This window comes from Heterocephalus glaber, unplaced genomic scaffold (genome assembly GCF_053883595.1).
Source record: "Heterocephalus glaber isolate CG9 unplaced genomic scaffold, H.glaber_assembly_v1.0 deba00001442, whole genome shotgun sequence".
Lineage (NCBI taxonomy): Eukaryota > Metazoa > Chordata > Mammalia > Rodentia > Bathyergidae > Heterocephalus > Heterocephalus glaber.
The window spans coordinates 20661807-20682283 of NW_028258296.1; the positions used below are offsets into that span (position 1 = coordinate 20661807).

Here is a 20477-nt window from a genome sequence, read left to right on the forward strand (position 1 = left end):
CAGCAGAGATTTCTAGCAGCTAAGAATGAGGAAGTTGGGCTGGGTCTCTTCACACTTCTCTAAATTGTTCTGCAAACCCGTCTCACAGCATTGTGGCAGATCTCTGTCAGCGAGGCAGGTTTACTGGTGTGACAGTTTCCATTTAATCAGAGTTTTGATTCTCTCCTAGAAGGGCCCAAAATGTGGCCAGATGCTCCAAACACCTTCCTGGTTTACCCCAAAGGGGTCCTATTGGTTTTGACACTTTCCAGATAACCACAATACAATAAGCCAGGCTGGGATTTTACAGAGGCTTCTCAAAGCTATCTGAAGAGAATGTCTTGGATAGCAACTAGTAAAAGCTAGTCTCAGATCCTGACCAGAGGTAAGAGTGGTTTTTAGTTAGCTCCAAGTAAAAAGCAAGCCAGCCTCCTGCCCCTGAGGAGATGTCTAGCTGGCTCCATTCTCTCACTCCCTGACTGATCCAGCTATCCCAGGTCACCAAATATTTATTGAGCACCTGCCATGTGCCAGACCCCAAGCTCAGGACTGAGAATGCAGTGACCTGCACAATTCCTAATTGAAAGAGCTCATTGTTCTCTGGAAAGACATGGATGTGTAATGAGACAAGCACTATATTTTCTTTATATCAGGCCCAAATCTTAGAGTTTGTTCTGTTAGATCTTATGCTGGGTCTGATGCCGGACCCTCTACTGTCTAGGGTGAAAGTGGCCTGGGCATAGACAATCAAATAGAAGTGACTGAAGGTGCTCCTGCCAGGTCTGAAGCTCAGTCTCATATCAGTGAGACTGGCCATCGGGTACCCAGACATTTGGCTGAACAGGGTTTCTGAGTGTGTCTGTGAGAGGAGTGTTTCTGGGCGAGATTACATTTGGATTAGTGAAGTAGATCACTGCCCCCCACACCCCACTAATGTGTGTAGACTTCATTCTGTTGAGGGTTGAATAGATTAAAGTTCAGATTAAGGAAGAATTCTCTGTCTATCTTTGGGCTGAGTCATGTCTTGTGCCTTTGGACTCAGATTGGGACTTGTACCATTTGTTCTCCTGGATCCTCAGCTTGTTGACTGCAGAACTTGGACTGCTCAGCCTCCAAAATTCCATGAACCAATTCCTTATAGTAAACACACACAAGGGCCAGGGATTTAGCTCAGTGGTTCCGACTCCTGCCTCCCAAGTGCAAGGTCCTGAGTTCAATTTCTGGTACCAAAGCATGCGCGCACGCGCGCGCACACGCGCACACACACACACACACACACACACACACACACACACACACACACACACACACACAGAGTTCTAGTTTTGTTTCTCTGGAGACCCCAGACTAATACACCAAGCAGTGATGGGAATCCACTGAGAGCCATTGCAGTGCTGTCAGTGGATTTTTTGCAGGCAGGGCTGGGACAACGAGAACTGAGTCAGACTGCAAAGGGGCTGAGCCAGCCTCTTCCTTTCCCTTCCCCAGAGTTCCTAAGGCCTCATGTGTCCACCAAGTCCACCCAGTGGGCAGTGGCCCCCTTATGCTTACTTCTCCGCATGAGGCCGCCTGCAGAAACACGAAAGACCACCTGAGGGCGCCGCCACTCCACAATTATTCTGCAAAATCTGAACGCAAACGCGGATATCCAGATTTCCTTCGTTGTTGAAGGTAAATCAAGGGGATCTGGGAAAAAAGGTAAATATGTACACTCAGATATACATTAATGTGGAGCAGCAGAGGTGGGAAAACATTGTATACCTTCTGAAAATGCCTTAATGTGTAATAATTTAGAAAATTTAACAGGGGACCTGATTTCAATGTGCAACATAGGATAGTGCTGAAGACGAGGACTGTGCTGCCAGACACAACCACGGGTAGAGGCACAGTTCCATGCTCACTCGCTGTGTGACTTTGCTTGGTGACTGAGCCTCTCTAGTCCTCAGTTTTGTCTTCTTCATAGGGTAAGAGGTCCATAACATTTACATGGGGCACTAGAGGAGGTGGGGAAGGAAAGACGGAAGGAAAGAAGGAAGGAAAAAAGGAAAAAAGTACAGGAGAGCTACAGGAGTTATTATCGTTAAAGACTATTCACAGAATTTTGGGGAAGACAGAGGCATCAGTTGTTTGCAAACCAAATATAGGGTGGCTGTGGTCTAAAGCTATACAATTGCATAAAAAGGGAAGGTCATTTGGCTCTTTGGAGAGTGAGATGGGCTATGTCATGCCACACCAAGAAAGCATCACCAGAACGGCTAGTTCAGTTAGACAAGCTTCTGTCTATGCTGCCCTCAAACTCCCACTTCCAGCAAATGTCACTCTCAGCGCCTTTTGCACATTCACACTGCTGTTCACCCCCCAACTCAAGGGCCTACAATAATCACTAAACTGCGATGCTGGGTTTGAGAACACGAGAGGAAGGGACTATTGCCAGTTGATAAAGGCTTCTGAGAGCCATGCGGGTTCCAGGGTTGATGGGATGAGGAACTTGGCATGTGTGATAATTGCATACACTTGAGTTTTAGAAAAACATATAAAAGAAATGTTATTTTCTGTTTTAAAAAGGCTGTAATGGCAAGAAGCATTCCATAAGCAGTTATTATGCAGCACTATTTCTAGAGTTGGGTTCTGTCAATGTGGTTTAACCACTGAAGAAAAGGAATTGTAATTGGGGCGAAGGTAGTTTCAGGAATGACAGCTTCTGAGTTTTGTAGTGACAGGTGTTGATGAAAAGCTGATTAATCCTATTCGATAAATAATAGGCTATATTTGTGCCACAGTGCATAGAGTCCCAAGTACTTTTATATAAATCCTCTCATTTGATGCTCTCAACCACATTTGAAGACATGAGGACAAAGAGTATTATTACTGTCATTTTAAAAAATGGCTTTGTGGAGCTATTTCATACAGCAAACAGTTTACCCCATGTAGAATGTGCAATTCAGTGGTTTCGAGCATATTCACAGCTGTAATCACCACCGCCGTTGATTTTTAAACATTTTCACTATCACAAAAAGAAGCCCCCCATCCTGTAGCTATCATTGCCTTTATCCTCCCGTCTTCCTAAGTAACCAGTGATCTACTTTCTCTCTTTGGGCCTATTCTGAGCACTTTATATAAATGGAGCCATGTAATATGTGGTCTTTCATTCTAGCTTCTTTCATTTAGCATATTGTGTTAAAGGTTTATTCATGTTGTGGCTTGTTCAGACTTCATTCCTTTTTATAGCTGAATAATATCCCACTGTATGGCTATTTTTGTTTACCCATTCATCAACTGGTCTACATTTGAATTCTTTCCACCTTTTGATTATTTTTTTAAATAATGCTGCTAAAAGGATTCGTGTACATACTTTTGTGTGAAGTTTGTGTACATGTTTTGTGTTTTCATTTTGGGGGGGTACATACCTAGGAGTGGAATAGCTGTCATAGGGTAACTCAATGTTTAAGCATTTGAGAAACCATTAGACTTTTCCAAATTGGCTAAATTTTACATTTCTATTAGAAATATATGAGGATTTTGATTTCTCCACATCCTTGCCAATGCTTACTAACTGACTTTTTGATTCTAACCATTATAGTGGGTGTGAAGTGATTTTGATTTGCATATCCCGGGTGACTAATGGTATCAAACATCATTTCATGTGGTTGTTGGCCATCTGTATACCTTCTTTGGAGAAATGTCTCTTCAGATCCTTTGCTCATTTGTGAGCTTGGTGGTTTTTTTTTACTGTTTAATTAGAGGTGTTCTTTATATACTTTAGGTATAAGTCCCTCATCATCTATATGGATTGCAAATGTCTTCTTCTGTTGGTGAGTTGTCTTTATTTTCTTGATGTTGTTCTTTGAAACACTCACTTTTTTTTTTTTTTTTTTCAATATTGGAGATTGAACTCAGGGCCTCATGCATGCTAGGCAACTGCTCTGCTATTGAGCAACATCCCTAGTCCTTTCTGATTTTGAGACAGGATCTTTTTAAGTTTCCCAGGCTGGCCTTTAACTCCTCCTCACCCAGTAGCTGGGATTACAGGTGTGTGCCACTGTGCCCAGTAAGCTTTTAGTTTTAAAGAAGTCCAATTTCTTTTTTCTTTTTTACTTTTGCTTTTAGTGTCTTAAGAATCCAATGCTAAATCCAAGGTCATGAAGATTTGCCACTATGTTTTCTTCTAAGAGTTTTATATTTTAGCTCTTACATTTAGGGTTTTGATCCTTTTGTATTACTTCTGTCTATGATATGAGGGAAGGGTCCAACTTCATTCTTTTTCATGTGAATATCCAGTTGTCCTATAAGCATCTGTTGAAAACATTATTTTTTCTCTTCACTGAACAATCTTGTTACCCCTATTGAAAATCAGTTGATTTTAGACATATGGGTTTATTTCTAGGCTCTCAATTCTATTCCCTTCATCTATATGTCAGCCCTTATCACATTGTGCCAATATCACATTGTTTTGTTTGCTGTCACTCTTGAAGTTTTAACATTGGAACAGGTGATTTCACCAGTTTTATTCTCCTTTTCTTCAAAATTGCTTTGGTTATTTGGGAACCCTTGTAATTCTACATGTATTTTGGGGGTAGCTTGTCAATTTCTATAAAGAAGTCAGCTGGGTTTCAAATAGAGATTGCATTGAATATGCCTATCAAGTTGGGAAGTATTGCCATCTTAATATAAAGCTTCTAATTAATGAGCACAAGAAATTATCCATTTGTTTAGGTCTTTAATTGCATTTAACAATGTTTTATTATTCTCAGAGAGTAAAATTTGCATTTTTTTTTTTTGTACCAGAGATCGAACTCGGGACCTTGCACTTGAGAGGCAGGCACTGGAACCACTGAGCTAAATCCCCAGCCCTCAGATTTGCATCTTTTACTAAATTTGTTCCTAACTATTTTATTCTTTCTGATGATATTGTAAATGGAATTGTTTTCTTAATTTCATGTTGGTTTGTTCATTATGTGTTTAGAAATACATTGTTTAAATATTGATCTAAAACCTTGCTGATCTATTATTGGTGTTAATCATTTTTTACTAAATTCCCTAGGATTTGTCATATAAAGATTATGTCATCTGCAAATAGAGACAGTTTTTACTTCTTTCTTTGTGATATGGATACCTGTAATTTATATCTAAAGGCTCACTAATGTCCTTTCAATTGCCTTTTACTCTGACCTCCACTGTTTTTGAGAGCAGCCTTAGACTTGAACTTCACACTGCATTGCAAATGTACCCAGTTCTTTGGGGGAGGGCTTTGGAGCTCTTTCTTCTATATCTTGATTCTCCCCTGCACAAAATTTTTGAGCCATCACTCCAGAAATGGGAGCAGAGAGAATGCTCCACTTCTTTCTGAGGGGCATCCTTGTTTTATTGCTCAGCCTGGAGTGTAGGGGAGGCAGTAGGGGTGGGCTTTTGGGCTTTCCAGAACAAGCATGTTCAAGGCCCGATTATTCTTAGAGGTGCCATGATCTCAAAGTAGAGCCTCCATCTCACACTAGGAGCTAAATGGAGGAAGGGCGTCCTTACCTCCTGGCCATTTTTGCCCAAGACCAAGTCTCTACATCAGATGGAAAAGGGACAGGATGAGTAATGCTGAGATCTTGTGCTTTCTTGGGAAAATAGAGTTGGGAGAGAAAGTCTTGTATTCTTAGCTCTCCCAGGCTGAAGTGGAGTTTTTCCTTATTTAGCTGGGAGTGGGGGAGAAGGGTGCGGCTATGGTTCCAACAGCACAGTGTCGCTGACCCTACTAAGTTTTAGATTTTCTTAAATGAGTATTTCTTCATTTGCTGTGTATATGGACAATCATTTGCAGAGACTTTAAATGTTTATTCTTTAGCGATAATTTTTACCAGGAGTGGATCCACGGTGCTCTTCATGGTGCCAGGCTAGAAGGAGAACACTTATTACTGCTATTTGTTAGATGAGAAGAGTGTGCCTCTGTTTGGGATAGTAGAGGGGAAAAGAAAGTCCTGGGACTGAAAACAGCACTGAGACCTAACTGTAGACTAACAGGATGATAAAGGAATACCCTGATATTGATGTTATCTCTGTCAAATGTTACTGGATAGAGAATCTCTCTACAACCACGCTTCCACATGGTCCTTCAGTCTCTTCTTGAATATCCTCAGGGAAGAGGAATTGATTGGTATCCCCAGGAGCAACATAACTGCATAAAATCAAAATGCTTTGCCCCTGGCTAGATGTACAAACAAAACAGGAAACAGAGAAAATAGGTTTTCCAGACTCCAACTGTATGTCACCAGAAGGTCATGGGCATGCTTCAAAAAAGTAACTCGCTGTTTTTGGATACCACGTGTCAAAGAGACTAGTCTAATTTTAGAATTATCATAGTGCTTATAAAGAGATCCAGGACTCATGATCTTTCACCCTCAGGCAGTGTACACTCATATTGTTGTTAATTCTGCTCCAATCATTTTTTGATGTCTAGGGAGGAAGGACCAGACCACATAACTGGCACGTCTGAGGAATGTGCCAAGAATTAATGATTTAAATGCCAATATTATGACCTAGCATTGATGATGGCTTCCTATTTGATAGACAACTCGTTTCTGTATTGGTATCATGCAGATTTCAAAGTGGCCTTATGTGGATATCTTTGGCCCCTCAGCATCCTTCCTCTGCTGGCTCTTTGCCCTGGGAGGCTGACCCCACTGAAGGCACTCCTGGCTCTTCTCAGTAGCATCTTGCAGTTGTGTTCAGCCAATGGAGAAAGCAGCAGATCAGAGAGTGAGGAGAGAGAAAGGCTGAAGCAGTTCTTTCCCGCGTGGGAAACTGGTCTCTAACTGGCGATAGAGTCCTGAATTTTCTATCTCAAATGTAGTAGCACAGTTTCCTGTTCCTGACCTGCTGGGAGTATGAGTGCTGCTTACCACTGTTTTCTGGGTGTCCTGTTTCCTCTTTGTTTATACCATTAGTGCTCAGACCTCATTAAAATTTCTTCATTTGAACCAAGTGGCAGTGAATTCTATTTCTTACCAGACTCCTTGCTACCATCTTGCCCTGCTAACAACATTCCTTCTCCCCACCCCATAATTATCAAATTTAAAAAGAAAGAATACCTTGTGTTTCTGTTTTAGCATTAACTCCAGGGGATCTCATACACTCATCTCTGTCCCCTGTAAACATAACAAGTGATTTTGTTCACATCCTGCCCTAGAATTTTAAGCCTCTGTTGGATGCATGAATCAGTATTTATTCCACAAGGTCCTTCCAGAAGTGGAAAAGCTAATATTTCTACAAAGCCGAACTGTTGCCTGGAGTCAGAACTTGTTTGGCTCCTGAACTTTTCACATTCATGTGAAATAAGCAGTAATTGTACCTTTTTGGGGCAGAGGGAATTTTCAATATATACCACATGGTATTCTAGTTTAATTTTGAAGAGTTGTTCTGAGTTCTTTTCTCTGGGTTCTAGCTAATTAATAAGCTTCTGTCCACAAACAGGGATTTACAAATGAGTTTTAGATGAGGAAATGGGAAAATGTTAATCAAGAGGTACAAAGTTTCAGGCACGTTAGATGAATAAGTTCTGAAGATCAACTATATAATCAGATGGTTATAGTTAACAATATCATATTGTATACTTTAAATTTACAAAGAAGAAAAAGCTTAAATATTCTTGACATACATACATTAACTGTTAGGTGATGGATATGTTAATTAACTTGATGTGATTATTTCACAATGTATATGTATATTAAAACATCAATTTGTACATCTAAAAATATACCATTTTGTTATTTATACCTCAAACTAGCATGAGAAAAAGAAAGCTAAACTATCTTCTTAGGACTATAAATACACCCAAGCCTTTTCTCCGTATTCATAGCAGAGTGATGAAACTTTCTATTTATAAATAGAAGGGGCTTCCCATCATCTGGAGACTCATCACTGCTTTTAGGCATCATGTCACAACTTAGTCCAGGCAATATTATACCAAGTGGTTTGCTGCCATACTTGCTTGAATCTTTCATTTATTTATAGTGACAGTAACATCTTTGGCACTTAAATATTCTCCAAAATCCTGATAACCCCAGTTATCTTGTATCATAAGTGGGGCAGCTTGCACTAAGTTAGAAATGTGTTTACAGGGGGAACAGACACAGGAATACTCCAGGTCACCAAGTTCCCTAATACAAGTATGTCTACAGAGCAGCCATATTGGCTATGAGGGTCTCCTGTGAAGTCACTGCAGAAGCCATCAAGCCAGCTTAGAGGCATTGATGATGAAAATCCTGAGTTATTTCTGGAGCAGGTGATTGATGTTTCCAATAGAAGCTGACATTTTGATGGGATCCAAACGTGCTGTGATGGGAGTTAATGAGGATAATGATGATGATAATGATATTTACATTATACCTTTTTTCCAAAGAACCCTTCTGTTCTTTTATCTCATTTGCATTGAAAATATCCCTTTGGAGGTGGGAGGGGAAAGTGTGATGAATCTGTTCTTTAGAACAGTGAATAGAGAGTTAATTGTTTGGCTTTCAGACTCTCATTTGTGATAAGAAGAGATGTTTAAGTAAATTAAGCTTATAGAAATTAAACTTAGAGAAACACCACTCTTTCTCAGCTCCCAATTGTCCTACGTAATATTGCCAGATCAAGCTCCAATAATATCATTTCCTGACCCAAAAGTCCTTGGAGGACCCTCACAGACCATCAAATTCAGTCCAAAGAACCTAATTTAGCAGGCAGGGTTAACCTATGTTGTCTCACTATGCTCTTATATATATCCCATGTTCTAGCCAAACAAGTCCACTTGCTGACATCTACTATCTGGTTTGTGCAGCCTCTTTTCATAATGCTCACCACACATGCTGTTACTTGTCTAGTGTCTATTTTCCTTGCCTTATGTAAACTCAGGAAAGCAGGGACTGTCACCAGGACCTAACAGAGGTAACTGGTACACAGTAAGTGCTCAACAAATACTTGCTCCTGAAGCACCCATGATGGTTCCCCACCTCCATGCCTTTTGCTTACGATGCCTCAGCCAGCAATACCTGTAACCCTATCTTGATCTGTGGAAGCCAGGGCTCTCTTTCCAAACCTCGATCCCTTGTTTGGTCTCCATGACTTGGGAACTGCCGCAGCACTATTATTGGTGGTCTTTATCTTACCTGCTGTGGTGTCACATCATTGGTGCACTAATGCAGTTGTCCTTCCCAGCTCCTTCCAAATGGTCAATTCTCAAAGGCAGGAGCTGCCCTGGAGCCAGGGTGGGGGTGGGCATTTGTTAAAAAGGCACTTGCTTGTTTCAAACTATTGCTGATCAGTATTCTTCACTCAGAACAATTCCTGTTTCTAGAATCTGAAGCTTGTCACGAGAGGATATTTTCATCATTCTTCCCTCACTGCTCAGAGGATCAGTTGGGGACCCTCTGGTGACTTCTGTTGAGGAGGACCTCCCTTTCTACTCTGGAAAGAGCAATGTACTTCAGTACGGAGGTAGAGAATTCTCTTTCTTGCTGGGCCCAGTGCAAGTTGACAGGGGTGGCACCTGGCCTTGACTTTTTTTTTGTTCCATTGCCAATGCCAATCTAGATAATGCAGAACTAATCAATGCAACAACATCAATGAAGAGGATGTGATTAGATCAATCCCAGGGAATTTTAGTACTACTCTGTGAATCTGTCGAGTATTCTCAATGTGCCATTCAGTTATGGTAAGAGTACACCAGATTGAACCAGCTCTAAGCTTATAAGCAGCACATTTGTGATACCCTGAAGATACCCTGCCAACAGCAATGTGGGCACACTGACCATCTGCGATATAACATTCTGTGTAATTAAGAAAGAACTGCCTCAACAATTGCATTGTGGAATATTCAGGGCTGTTAAAACTGACAATGTAAATCTATACTTACTGAGATGAAATAAAGCCCACAATATATGGCTAAGTGAAGAAAACAGACTACAGAACAGTATGATTATGGAGATCATTCCATATTTATATCTATATCTATTCATGGATGTGTGAATATCCTCTGAAATGTTAATAGTAGTTATCTCTGGGTGATACAATTTTGGGTAATTTTTTCTTTTACTTTTTATAGTTTGGGGGGGTTTATTTTTATAGCAAGCAGTTACTATTTTTACATGTAAAAATTCAGCTCTTTAAGCTTGCAAAAAAGCTCATTTTTAAAATATCTTCAAATTTCCTCAAGAATGCTTACTGTAAAACAAACATAAAACAAACTCTTGCATAAGGAAAATCATTCTACTCCCCCATACTGAACCACATAATGTGCTGACTACAGTTAGCAGTAAAAGGGAATAAGAGACAGATGCTTTTACAAGAGAAGCACAGGTCAAATCAAGATATCCTGACCTAGAATGGATAATATGCATATTTTGTAAGTGACTAAAGTATTTAGCATCACTTCAAATATCATTTTAATCTAAGCTTTGATGGCAGCTGATTTATAGGTACAGAATTTCTAATTCTATTGCCTATTAGACAAGACAGAAACTACCCTACAGTTAATAGCAAAGAAATGATGACTTCATTCCCCATGGCAGATTCAGTCGCAAAAAAAGAGACACACACCACCGATCACAGTACAACTCACACTTTATTCCATCATGATTCATATATATGTAGGATTAGGAAAGCAAGAGACTAAAATCAGTACAGAACTTCTCTGGACTAATGGGCCATGAAAGGCATTACTGGTTTTGGCACAGAGAGTGGATCCATACATTGGCTGGAACAAGATGGGTAGGAAAGTAAATTGTACAAATCTAACACCATGTTGAAATCATGTCTGAGCTTTGTAGCATGTTAAAGAGTAAATAATTACAAAGACCAACATGCAACTCTACATAAGTCATATTATTCATCTATAGACTACTTCCCTTTTAAAGATGAAGAAATGGCCACTGTAATCTGTTCACAGTAGCTTAAAAAAGCAATCAATACACATTAGAGAGATCTGCCCACTGATTTCCAGAGCAATCCATCATAGTTAAAGAAATAATGCTAATAATGTATTTGCCCTACATTGTCTTTTTATTAAATTGAATCATACTAACCAAATATTTCTGACTCAACTTTTATTTACTTAATAATTCCTCATGTTTTTATAATGTCCAAAACCAGTGTCTGTTAGTTTATCCATCTTTACAAGTCACAGTGGACAAAGAGGAATCTATGTAATGGGTATCTTTCTTTTTCAAAGATAACATTATGCTGATGAGAGAACATCAAAAAAGTAATACTATTCTTCTGCAGATATTTTAGGTTTTCACATCTTCATATTAAATGCGGAGTTAAAAGAAACCATCCTGGTAGATGACACAGCAATGCAGAATAAGATGTAAAAGAGGCACAAAGCATCTATGTGATTTCTCAAGAAAAAGAGAAGGAAAGGCAAAGAAGCAAAGGAAAGGGAAAATATAAAACTGCCCTTGGCAGAATAAACTGTTAAAAAGGAAAATCTATTCATTTGCAGTTAACTAAACGTAATACAGAACAGTCCTTTAATTTTAGCGATGACAGAAGGAATGCTATTGAAAATTATATGCCAGTTAGCCTAAACTGGCTGATTGGATTGTTTTTCTTGTGGTTGTTTTTGAGTTGGTGAGCTCTCCCAGGGAGAATTTCTGCTTTTTGCCAGTGTAAGGCCAGATTTAACCCAAAAGGGCAACCTTAATTACTGAGAACAACTTTTCTTTATTAACTTGAGCATGTGGCTAACATTCATTTTCTCTGGTAAAAATATTATTCACTCATGATGAGATGTTTCAAAATATGATACTAACCAAGATATGGTTCATTCACAGGAGGCACATTGCTAGATATTTGCATGTGATATGAATTTAAAGTCAAACAATAAGGAAGAGAAAGCGGATACGGTATTTCTTCAAATTACTGGCATAAAATCATCAAGTAAATGAAAAAGACAGACAGTGGTTAAGGATTTCTTCATTTTCCCACAGGCTTCTTGCTTCCATCTGCTGAGGGGGAGTAAAATGAGTGAAGATAATTCTCTCTTGTTCAGCAACATAATAGTGGTTTGATTACAAACACAGAGGTAAGCAGAGTGAGATTTCAAGAAATATTTCTTAGTCTCCCTGATTTTAAATCTTACACAACAAGCCACAAGGAAACACAGGAAAGGTGGAGATGACTAGGAGCTTTGATAACATGCCTCGATCTGTCACCATTTCTTGGAAAGTACCATATCCCTAGCCTGATTCTTTCAATTCTAAGTAAAAGAATGATCCCTACCTTCACTGTGGCATTGTTCTTTTTAAGACAGCCATGTCTGTTGAAAGCTGTGCAACCTGAAGGCTAGAGAAGAAAGAAGTTTTAATTGAATTCCACAATAAGTATTCATGGATATTTCAAAGTAGAATCACCCGTTGTTTGAGGTTGGTTTCAGGTACCAAGTTGCTCATTTCCTGAATATGCTCCTTGACTATAGGGGGCCCGGCCGCTCCCTCTGACTCTCACCAGACCATCAATAATCATTTTTAGATCTCTCTTTGGAAAGAAATGACTTTGTGAGACCAGGATAATTGTAAGGACTGGAAGCTGGAAATAGGGTGAGTTGGGGAGAGGGAGCAGAAATAAGCTGAAGGAAAAAAGTAAGTCTTTCCTTCAGGTCCTACATGAACAGCAATGAGGTAAAAATTCATGGAATGTGCCTTAGAGGCTCTCTGTGATATTGTACCCATGGGATGTTTCTGCAGTTCTTGATCTAAGAGCCCTTAGCAACCATCTGGTGCTGAATTTACCTTCCTGGGTGTGGTGCCCTACTTCTGAAATTTGGAACTCCCAGGCAAACCTGTGAGGATGTGCCTCTGTGTAGCTAACACTGACACTCTGATTTTTGTCACTCTGTTTGGCCTGCCAGGGGAGGTAGCGGTGGGGTAGCAGTGACAGAAGATGTGTCTGCCGAGAGGCAGAGGAGACTGAAGGCAGTGAGGGCTGACCTGCAGGAAGGTGTCCAGAATGCAAGACCTTGGGTTTTACCCAAGGTCAAGGCGGCTGTGATAGAAGTGGGAAAGGCAAAAGAAAGTACTTGGAAAAAAGGTTTTTAGAATTCAGAAGAAAAAAAAGAGAAAAATGGGGAGAATCACTGGATCAGGAATTTCACAGGAACCAAACATGATTTATGATACAGAGGAAAAAAGCTAGCTTATCGGACTGATCAAGAAGACATTCTTAGGAATATACGGCAACTAAACGATTTTCACACTGATAATACGAACACTAAAATGAGTGTTTCCATACTAATATTAATCACATTTCAATGACTCATTAGTTCTATATTTTCTAGGTTGCTTAATTCATGTAGCATATCACAGCTTAGGTACCACTGTGAGGGGAAGGAGGATGAGGGTTCAGAAAAAGAAGCAATTAAACTTAGAATTAAATTTTTGTAAACAAGAGTTAGTAGCACAGTGGCACAGTAGATTGTCAAGAAAAACAACGGGAGTGGGTACAGAGTCATCAGCCTGGCCTGGGCCATCTCAGCGGCTACAAGGGAGGGAGTCTGCGGCTCAGGAGTCCACCTTCTTGTTAATAAAAACCGAGCAGCAGGTGAGCAACCCATCCACCTTTTCCAGTTCAGACATGCTCACGGGAATCAGCAGATAGTCTTTCAGTTTCTCATAAACCTACAATGAGAATGGGGGTAAGGAAGAGAAGGATTACATTTCTGCCTGTTTCACTACCCCCAGGTGAGGAGAAGTATTCAGTTTGGGGATCTAAGTTTTTCGCTCATTTAACCCCAATACACGTGTAACCTCTGCCACACACACTCACAGCCCTCCCCATAGAGCTGGTGGCAACTGGTTAACCACTAGCTCTATGCTTTAACCTCAAAGCTGAAGATGTGTCAGAAATGTGGTTGTTGTTAGCAAATGCCTTAACTCTGCTATTGTCATTGCTAGATTAAGTGATAAAACCGTCAATGGCCATGTGTTCAGTTTGAACACTTCTCTCTCTTTCTTCATACTTGAAAGCCCTCTCAACTATGCTTTATTGTTTCTTTCCTTAGTGCAACCACTGGAAAAATCTGACAAAGTATAATTTAAGTGAATTATTTCACACTGCTTTTAAATTATAGGTGTGAATTTTATAGCATCTTTCAACACTAATGAAGCGAGTTTCAAAACTTCAAATTAACAGATTTTTTTCTGCGATCAAAGAAAATACACTTTTAAAAACAAAATCACTTGAAAACATACTGCCTAAAAATAATCTACCATGCTTTTTTTGGGGGGGTTGGCTGCTTAAAATACAGTACAGTGGTTAATTAATAGTGCTGGAACCAGTTGGCACTGGGTTCCAAACCCAGTGCTGTCAATTTAAACTATGACTTCACTTAAGTGACAGCCCTGCTGTGCCTGTTTACCTCGCTATAAGGCTGAAATAGGACTGTTATAAGGTCAAAGCAAGACAATGCCTGTAGCTTGCTTGGCACAGCACCCGGCAGCAGAGAAGCCCTCAGTCATCAGCCATCCACAAGGGTGTTATTAATAATCACTACAGGGGTGTTATCAATGTTACTGATATTGTTGACAGACAGGTTGAATGAAGAAGCAGTTACTGATCATCTGGTAGTCAGGCAATTCTGTGATGGGGGGTCCAGATTTAACAACGCTGATGCACTTGGAGTGTGAGATCCACTATTAAGCCCCAGTTTGAGGTCAGGAATTTTACATTTTCCGCAGGCTCACATTTTTGGCCATGGAAATAGAGAGAAATTATCTATAGATTTTCCCTACTCTTCTCTTTTTATCTGCTAAGAGGGTAACCAAAATTAGAGGGTAAATCTAGTAACAACATAGTATTGCATATTTTAAAAGTGTTTGTAATGTTCCTAATATTTTCAAAGCAAAAGTCAGTGGTAATAAAAACTCTTCTGTAATGGTTCACATAAATATTTCTCTGGGCAGAGATGAAGGAGTTGAAGTGCCTAGAAGACATGCACTTGAGAGATCCATATTGAACACTGTTCAATCTTCTTGGTAAGATAAAATTGAAATTACTAAGGTGTACATATGATACTGGCAGAGTACCCTGAGAGACAAGGGAGATTTTCTCAGACCAAGAAAGAATTCCAGATCCAGGGACAAATCCCTTGTTCGAACACTAATGCAGAGACTCCTGGTGGGACCAGCTTGCTGGTTTGCAAATGTGCAATATTTCGTCCTGCTCTATTTTCTCACCATCTAGGATACGTAGTCCCTTTTCTCCTAGCTTTGACAATGAGCACACACCTCTCTGGGTCATTCATCTGTCTCCGCCTTAAGAAGCTACTAAGGGGTAGCTCAGATTTTCCAGAAAACAATGAACAGCTGACCATCTCATTGTAGGTTTTTATGCCTAATGAGTGTTGATGTGGAAAGGTATATTTAATCAGAGCTGGGCACAGACTTGAGTGATTAGAGTACTTATTTGAAAAACTTTGAATACCATGTGTGATTGTCTCAACTGCTGTGAATGCATTAGTGACTGATGACATGAAAGAGAAAATTGAGTTAAAGAAACCTTCTCTGTGCCCTTAATATCCTTTCTGCTTTCTTAATGCTTCACGAGTATAGGAGAAAAGGAAGACCCCATTTGTCACTCCATCATAAAATAATCCCCAGGGAGGCCTACTGAGCAGCAGTGGCCAGGAGGAAAGCTGTTTTTTCACCTTTGCACTTTCTGGATAGTCTTCTGGGGTTTGGTGCAGCAAGACGTGTCCTTTGTTGGGGATGTTTAGATATATACAGTTTGCAGCCATGTCATCAGGCACAGTGAGCTTGTCATAGCGGTGGTCACTCATCTGTTGCATGATCTATGAAAAGAAACAAAGCAGGTCTAAGCAGTGTCTCCCACACTTTCAAACAGAAGGATGACAGCATGGCAGGACCCAAGGTTTCAAATGGTGCCTTAAGGCGGTTCCTTTGTTCAAGTTCCCCTTAAGTTCCTGGCAATTACTTCCAGTCACTTAGAATGCAAAGCAGAAAACCTGATTAAGATATGGTTTTGGAGAAGAATTGCAAGTTTTTTGTTGTTCTTTTAAAGTGTGTGTTTGTTTCTCTTTTTAAAAAGGTTTTAAAACTGTTGATTATTTTTCTAGATTTTGTCTGTAAGACACAAAATGCCCACATATGGGAAAGGTCCAGCAGATATTTTACTATCAGTGGCTGCAGTAAGCAGTGTTTCCTTGTACTATAAGCAAAAAAACACCATAACAATCATCAGGATGGTTAATAATCAGATTTAGCAATAAACTACCCCACCATTTGCTCCTCTCTGTGCATTCAAGTTGAATGCACAGGTGATGTCCTTAATATAAAGAGCAAAAGAAAAAACAATGACAAACTCATATTCCCAAGCCTTACCCTCAGGGATTCTGATCTGACAGATTCAGGGTAGAGCACAGGAATCTGCATTTTGAAAGCCTTCCAGAGGATCTAAGGCAGAGAGTCTCTGGACCACACTAGCAGAAAAACTGATTTAGTAGGTCTGTTGTTCAGATGATGTATCTACTACTACTTCAGTGTAAAATAGCTTTAAAAAGAACACACCATTTAAAGTGTTGATACATCATCCTTATCTCACTTGAACACAGAAACAAAAAAAGTATGTGTATCAAATCGAAGGTGTAAACTTCTGTGAGTCTGTGACTTTGGTTTTAGTAATATAGTCCAGAGAGCCAGTGGGCAGACTGACCTCCTCAGGGGTATAGGGGGGCTGTCTCTAGATGCAAGGTGGCAGTTGGAATTTGTGAGGTTTTCAGCAGCTGCTTTTCTGAGCAAGCTGCTTCTTTCCAAGTGTAGCAACTGGGACATCACTATGTCTGAATTTCTGCTTACTATGTGCTGTTGAAGGTCAGGTCAGTTTGCTCATGTTTGTGGCCTGAACTGTTCTCTCTTCCCTTACACAATTTGGACCTAGTTTACTTGAGAAGTTCAGGTTTTTTTGTTTGATCCCTGGGGAGATAGTATCTTGGGCCAGATGTGACCATACAGAGGTCCTTAAAACATAGTATGTACAGCCACTGCCACCTGGTCAAACCTAGACAAAACCAAAAATCCAGAAAAACTACTATTTTCAGTGACTTAACTTCCTGAGTACCTGGAAGAGCAGTGAGTAGCTTATGGGCCAGTATATTCGGGTGAGGTGCTCCCCACTCACAAGCACCTGATAATTGCCAGTTGGTCTCCCAGTTTAATTCATGGCTTCATGATGATTCAATGCTCTCTTTATCCACAGAAAGAGAAATGACACAGGTCTTGATGCCAGATGCTTTGAAAGCACAGTACAAACACACCTGTGAGGCCTGGCTCTACCTCACCATCTCCATATGGAGTCCGGACAAATCTCCCACCTGCCCATCTGACTCAGCATGTCCTGCGGTGACTCTGAGACTGAAACATGGAAAGTCATACATTCCAGAGGAAGTGTTTCCAAGTACCGTTACCAGTACCTACTTCTTGTTTACTAGTGAGTGGACAAACTAAAATTTCCAAGATTGTGCCTCCTTCAGACAGTGCCAGGGTTCACCAGAGTACCAGGGACTGTGGATTTCCTTACTAGTTGAGCTGTATGTTGGCTCCATCCCATTTCTCCCTTCCCCTCTGGAGTGAACAATCCTCTCCCCTATTTGAAATTGTGATTGTTGGTTTATCTTGGTCTTTAATGCATCTCCCTTTTCTGAGCCTTATATTTATAATTTATACTTTCCGATGGGTGCATTCTTAAAATTACTGACACAACGGCCAGTTCCCAATATAGAAATGTTTGAAGACAGTTTCATTTTTTCATTACTAGGAGGAAAGAAATTATACTATTCTTTATGGGGAAAAATTTAATGCCAAGAATATATGAAGTAATTTACTGATAAATTCTGACAGCTACTCTTAAATGTCTTAACAAAACCACCAAAGCTACCTTAGAGAAACTTCTCAATTAATTTATCAAGGCCCCAGGGTCATCATTTTTAGGCAAATTTAAAATATGCTAGAAGAAATGGCTTTTAATAAGAAGCCCCATTTGAAGTGATGAGTCTACTTAACTGTGAATATAAGCTGTGTTAAGCCTAGTCTCTTTCTAAATGAAAAGGATTTATGAAGCAATAGCTGTAAATAATAAACAAGAAATTTTTTTTTTCCATGAAAAAGCTAAAGGTGTTTATTTCAAACAAAGAGCTTCTGCCATCTTGGATGAAGAACAGGTTTATCTTTTTCTGTCAGTGATCATTTTCCTTTCTTACATGTTGTTATTGTCTGAACATGACAGCTTGCCATTTATTTATAGCTGGGTTCAGGAGGTGCACATATATATGTGGTATACAAAAGGCAGGGCACCTGCCATTCAGGGAGCCACCTGGAGACAGACTCAAGGAGGGGGTACCTGTGTGATGTCTCCATAGCGTCTCTGATGGGCACTGTGTGGGATGTGCTGGCCCCACAGCCAGGAGGGGCAGTGTCCTGGTAAGACCAACGTGCAGGGTTTGTTTTCCCTTTGTGGATGCACAGAGCCTTTGTGAAAAGATGAGCACTGTTTCAAATATTCTGGGAATGCGACTGTTGGGCTGTTTTGTTCTATGTTCCAATATTTTTTCCTTACAAAGTTAGAGGAGGTGGTTTTCCAGAGCTCTATGTGAACAAATTATTCCTTTAACCCCAGGGACTGTACTTCCTGCTTCTCACTGCACACCATGCCAGAACGGAAAGCAGAAAGCACAGAAACCCTCCACACGTCACCCAAATTCCTCTCCCTAAGAGCAGATTGCTCTGTATCCTGAAAGGCCTCAGACTCAACTCTGAAAAATCCACATAAATTTTATAGGATCAAGGAGAAGATTTGATGAGTCAAGTCACTATTTCAAATGTCTTTTCTAACTTTCACCAAAGGAATCATACCACTCTGTGTAATATAATGAGAGGGATTTTTGCTAGGTTTGGGTATAATTGGTCAGTTCAATTCAACAACCCCTTATACAGTGCCCCCTTTGAGTTAGGCAACAGGGTGATATGATGTGTGAAAAAGAAAGATGCAAAAATAGCTTAGTCCTGCCTTCAGGAGAGGAAAATCTATAATTTCAGGCAGGACTAGCATGTGAAGGGTGTACAAAGAAAAGTCAATCTCACTTTTATAGACAGCTCCTTAATGAAGAAGGCACGCTGCCATAGCAGAAATGCCCTGAGATCATCCTTGCCACAGCCTGATCCTCATGCTCTGTCACACAGCTGCTGGTTTGGAGGAACTGGCCTTGCTCCCCAGGGTACAGTTGTCACAGAATAGAGTGGGAACTCTCTGGCTTTTAGCCAACAAGAATCTGCATGGCTAGCTGCATTAACAACCAGGCATTTCCGGCAATTCCCAACATTTCTGGGAATTTGCTCATCCAAAGGACTGGAAGGCAGCTCCATTCTTTGGCTTCTTACTCATGCTTTCTTTGTATTACACCAATTATGCTAAAAAAAAAAATCTTGGCCTATGTTATTTGACAGAAAAAATTGGGCCTTAATTGGTCAAACACAGAAGCAAAGGTATATAGAAACTATTTTGAGAAATAAAGTAGGCACCAAGGTCTAGCAATCCTTTTAAGGCTGAGCCAGTATAACTATGGATAACATTCTAAAGTGGATAGCATATTGTTATGTTTTATAGTCTTCCACAGAAGAGCTCAAAATGAACACAGCCTGAAAGATACTGTCTTTCAAACTTTCTCTATGCATTGGTGGGCTATACAGATTCTAAGAATAAGGTTGCAAGATTCTTCTTAGTTTTGTCTGCAAAATTTCAATGCCAAATATTTCCTTCAAAGTCAGTTGCTATGTTCTATACAAATTATCTTTCATATTTGCTGCTGTTGCTTTCACTCAGATCATATGGACCTTATGAATATAGGCAGGAGATTTCTTATACTGTCGAAATTGTAACGAGTCATATGAAGCATTTCTGTGATGGACTCTGAAAAACAGTAGGCTCCATGGAAGGCTGGGAAAAACTCCCACATCTGAGGCAACAACCCCTGAGCTCTGCTGTAGAGCTAGAAAGCAGGGCGTGGGCAGTAGGGACAAAGGAAACATCTCCCAGTGACTGACAGTCCTGACTAGAGTTTTATTTCAGGGTTGGAGAGGAAGGAAATATAGACCCTAGCACCCCTCCCTAAATGTAAAATATGGGGTTCTATCTTTCCTTATTACCTTTGCTTATAGCTTTGTAGCAGAAGCACATTTTCTATGATCCTTTTCTTATGTCTTGTATGTGAGTCAGTACACAGATACTTACTTGGTTGTGGGGGCTATGCCTGGTGTGCTTCCTCAGATGCCTACATCACCATATGCTTTTGCACCCTGAGTTCCAACATCAAAGATTAATTCCCTAGGGTACCAGTCTTTGCTGATCTTTAAGGTTCCCTTGGGCCATTCAACAGAAAGAAACAACCAGAACACTCATCTTCTATTTGTTGATGTGTTCATCTATTCTACATTCATTTCTCGTAGCAACTCTATGGATTGGGTGGGATA

At 40.2% G+C, this 20477-nt stretch overlaps 1 protein-coding gene across 3 annotated transcripts in view; it reads right to left on the reverse strand.

Annotated features, from left to right (window-relative positions):
- Positions 1-10545: 10545 nt before the first annotated feature.
- Ddah1 (dimethylarginine dimethylaminohydrolase 1) overlaps positions 10546-20477 on the reverse strand; it is a 274592-nt gene continuing 264660 nt past the window's right edge. For all 3 annotated transcript variants that reach the window (XM_087213017.1, XM_004841348.3, XM_087213016.1), the window contains exons 5-6: positions 15644-15787; positions 10546-13616 (exon numbers count right to left, since the gene is read on the reverse strand). In XM_087213017.1, coding sequence (XP_087069143.1) covers positions 13500-13616; positions 15644-15787 — 261 coding nt within the window. In that variant the 3' untranslated portion in view covers positions 10546-13499. The remainder of the gene's footprint in view (positions 13617-15643; positions 15788-20477) is intronic.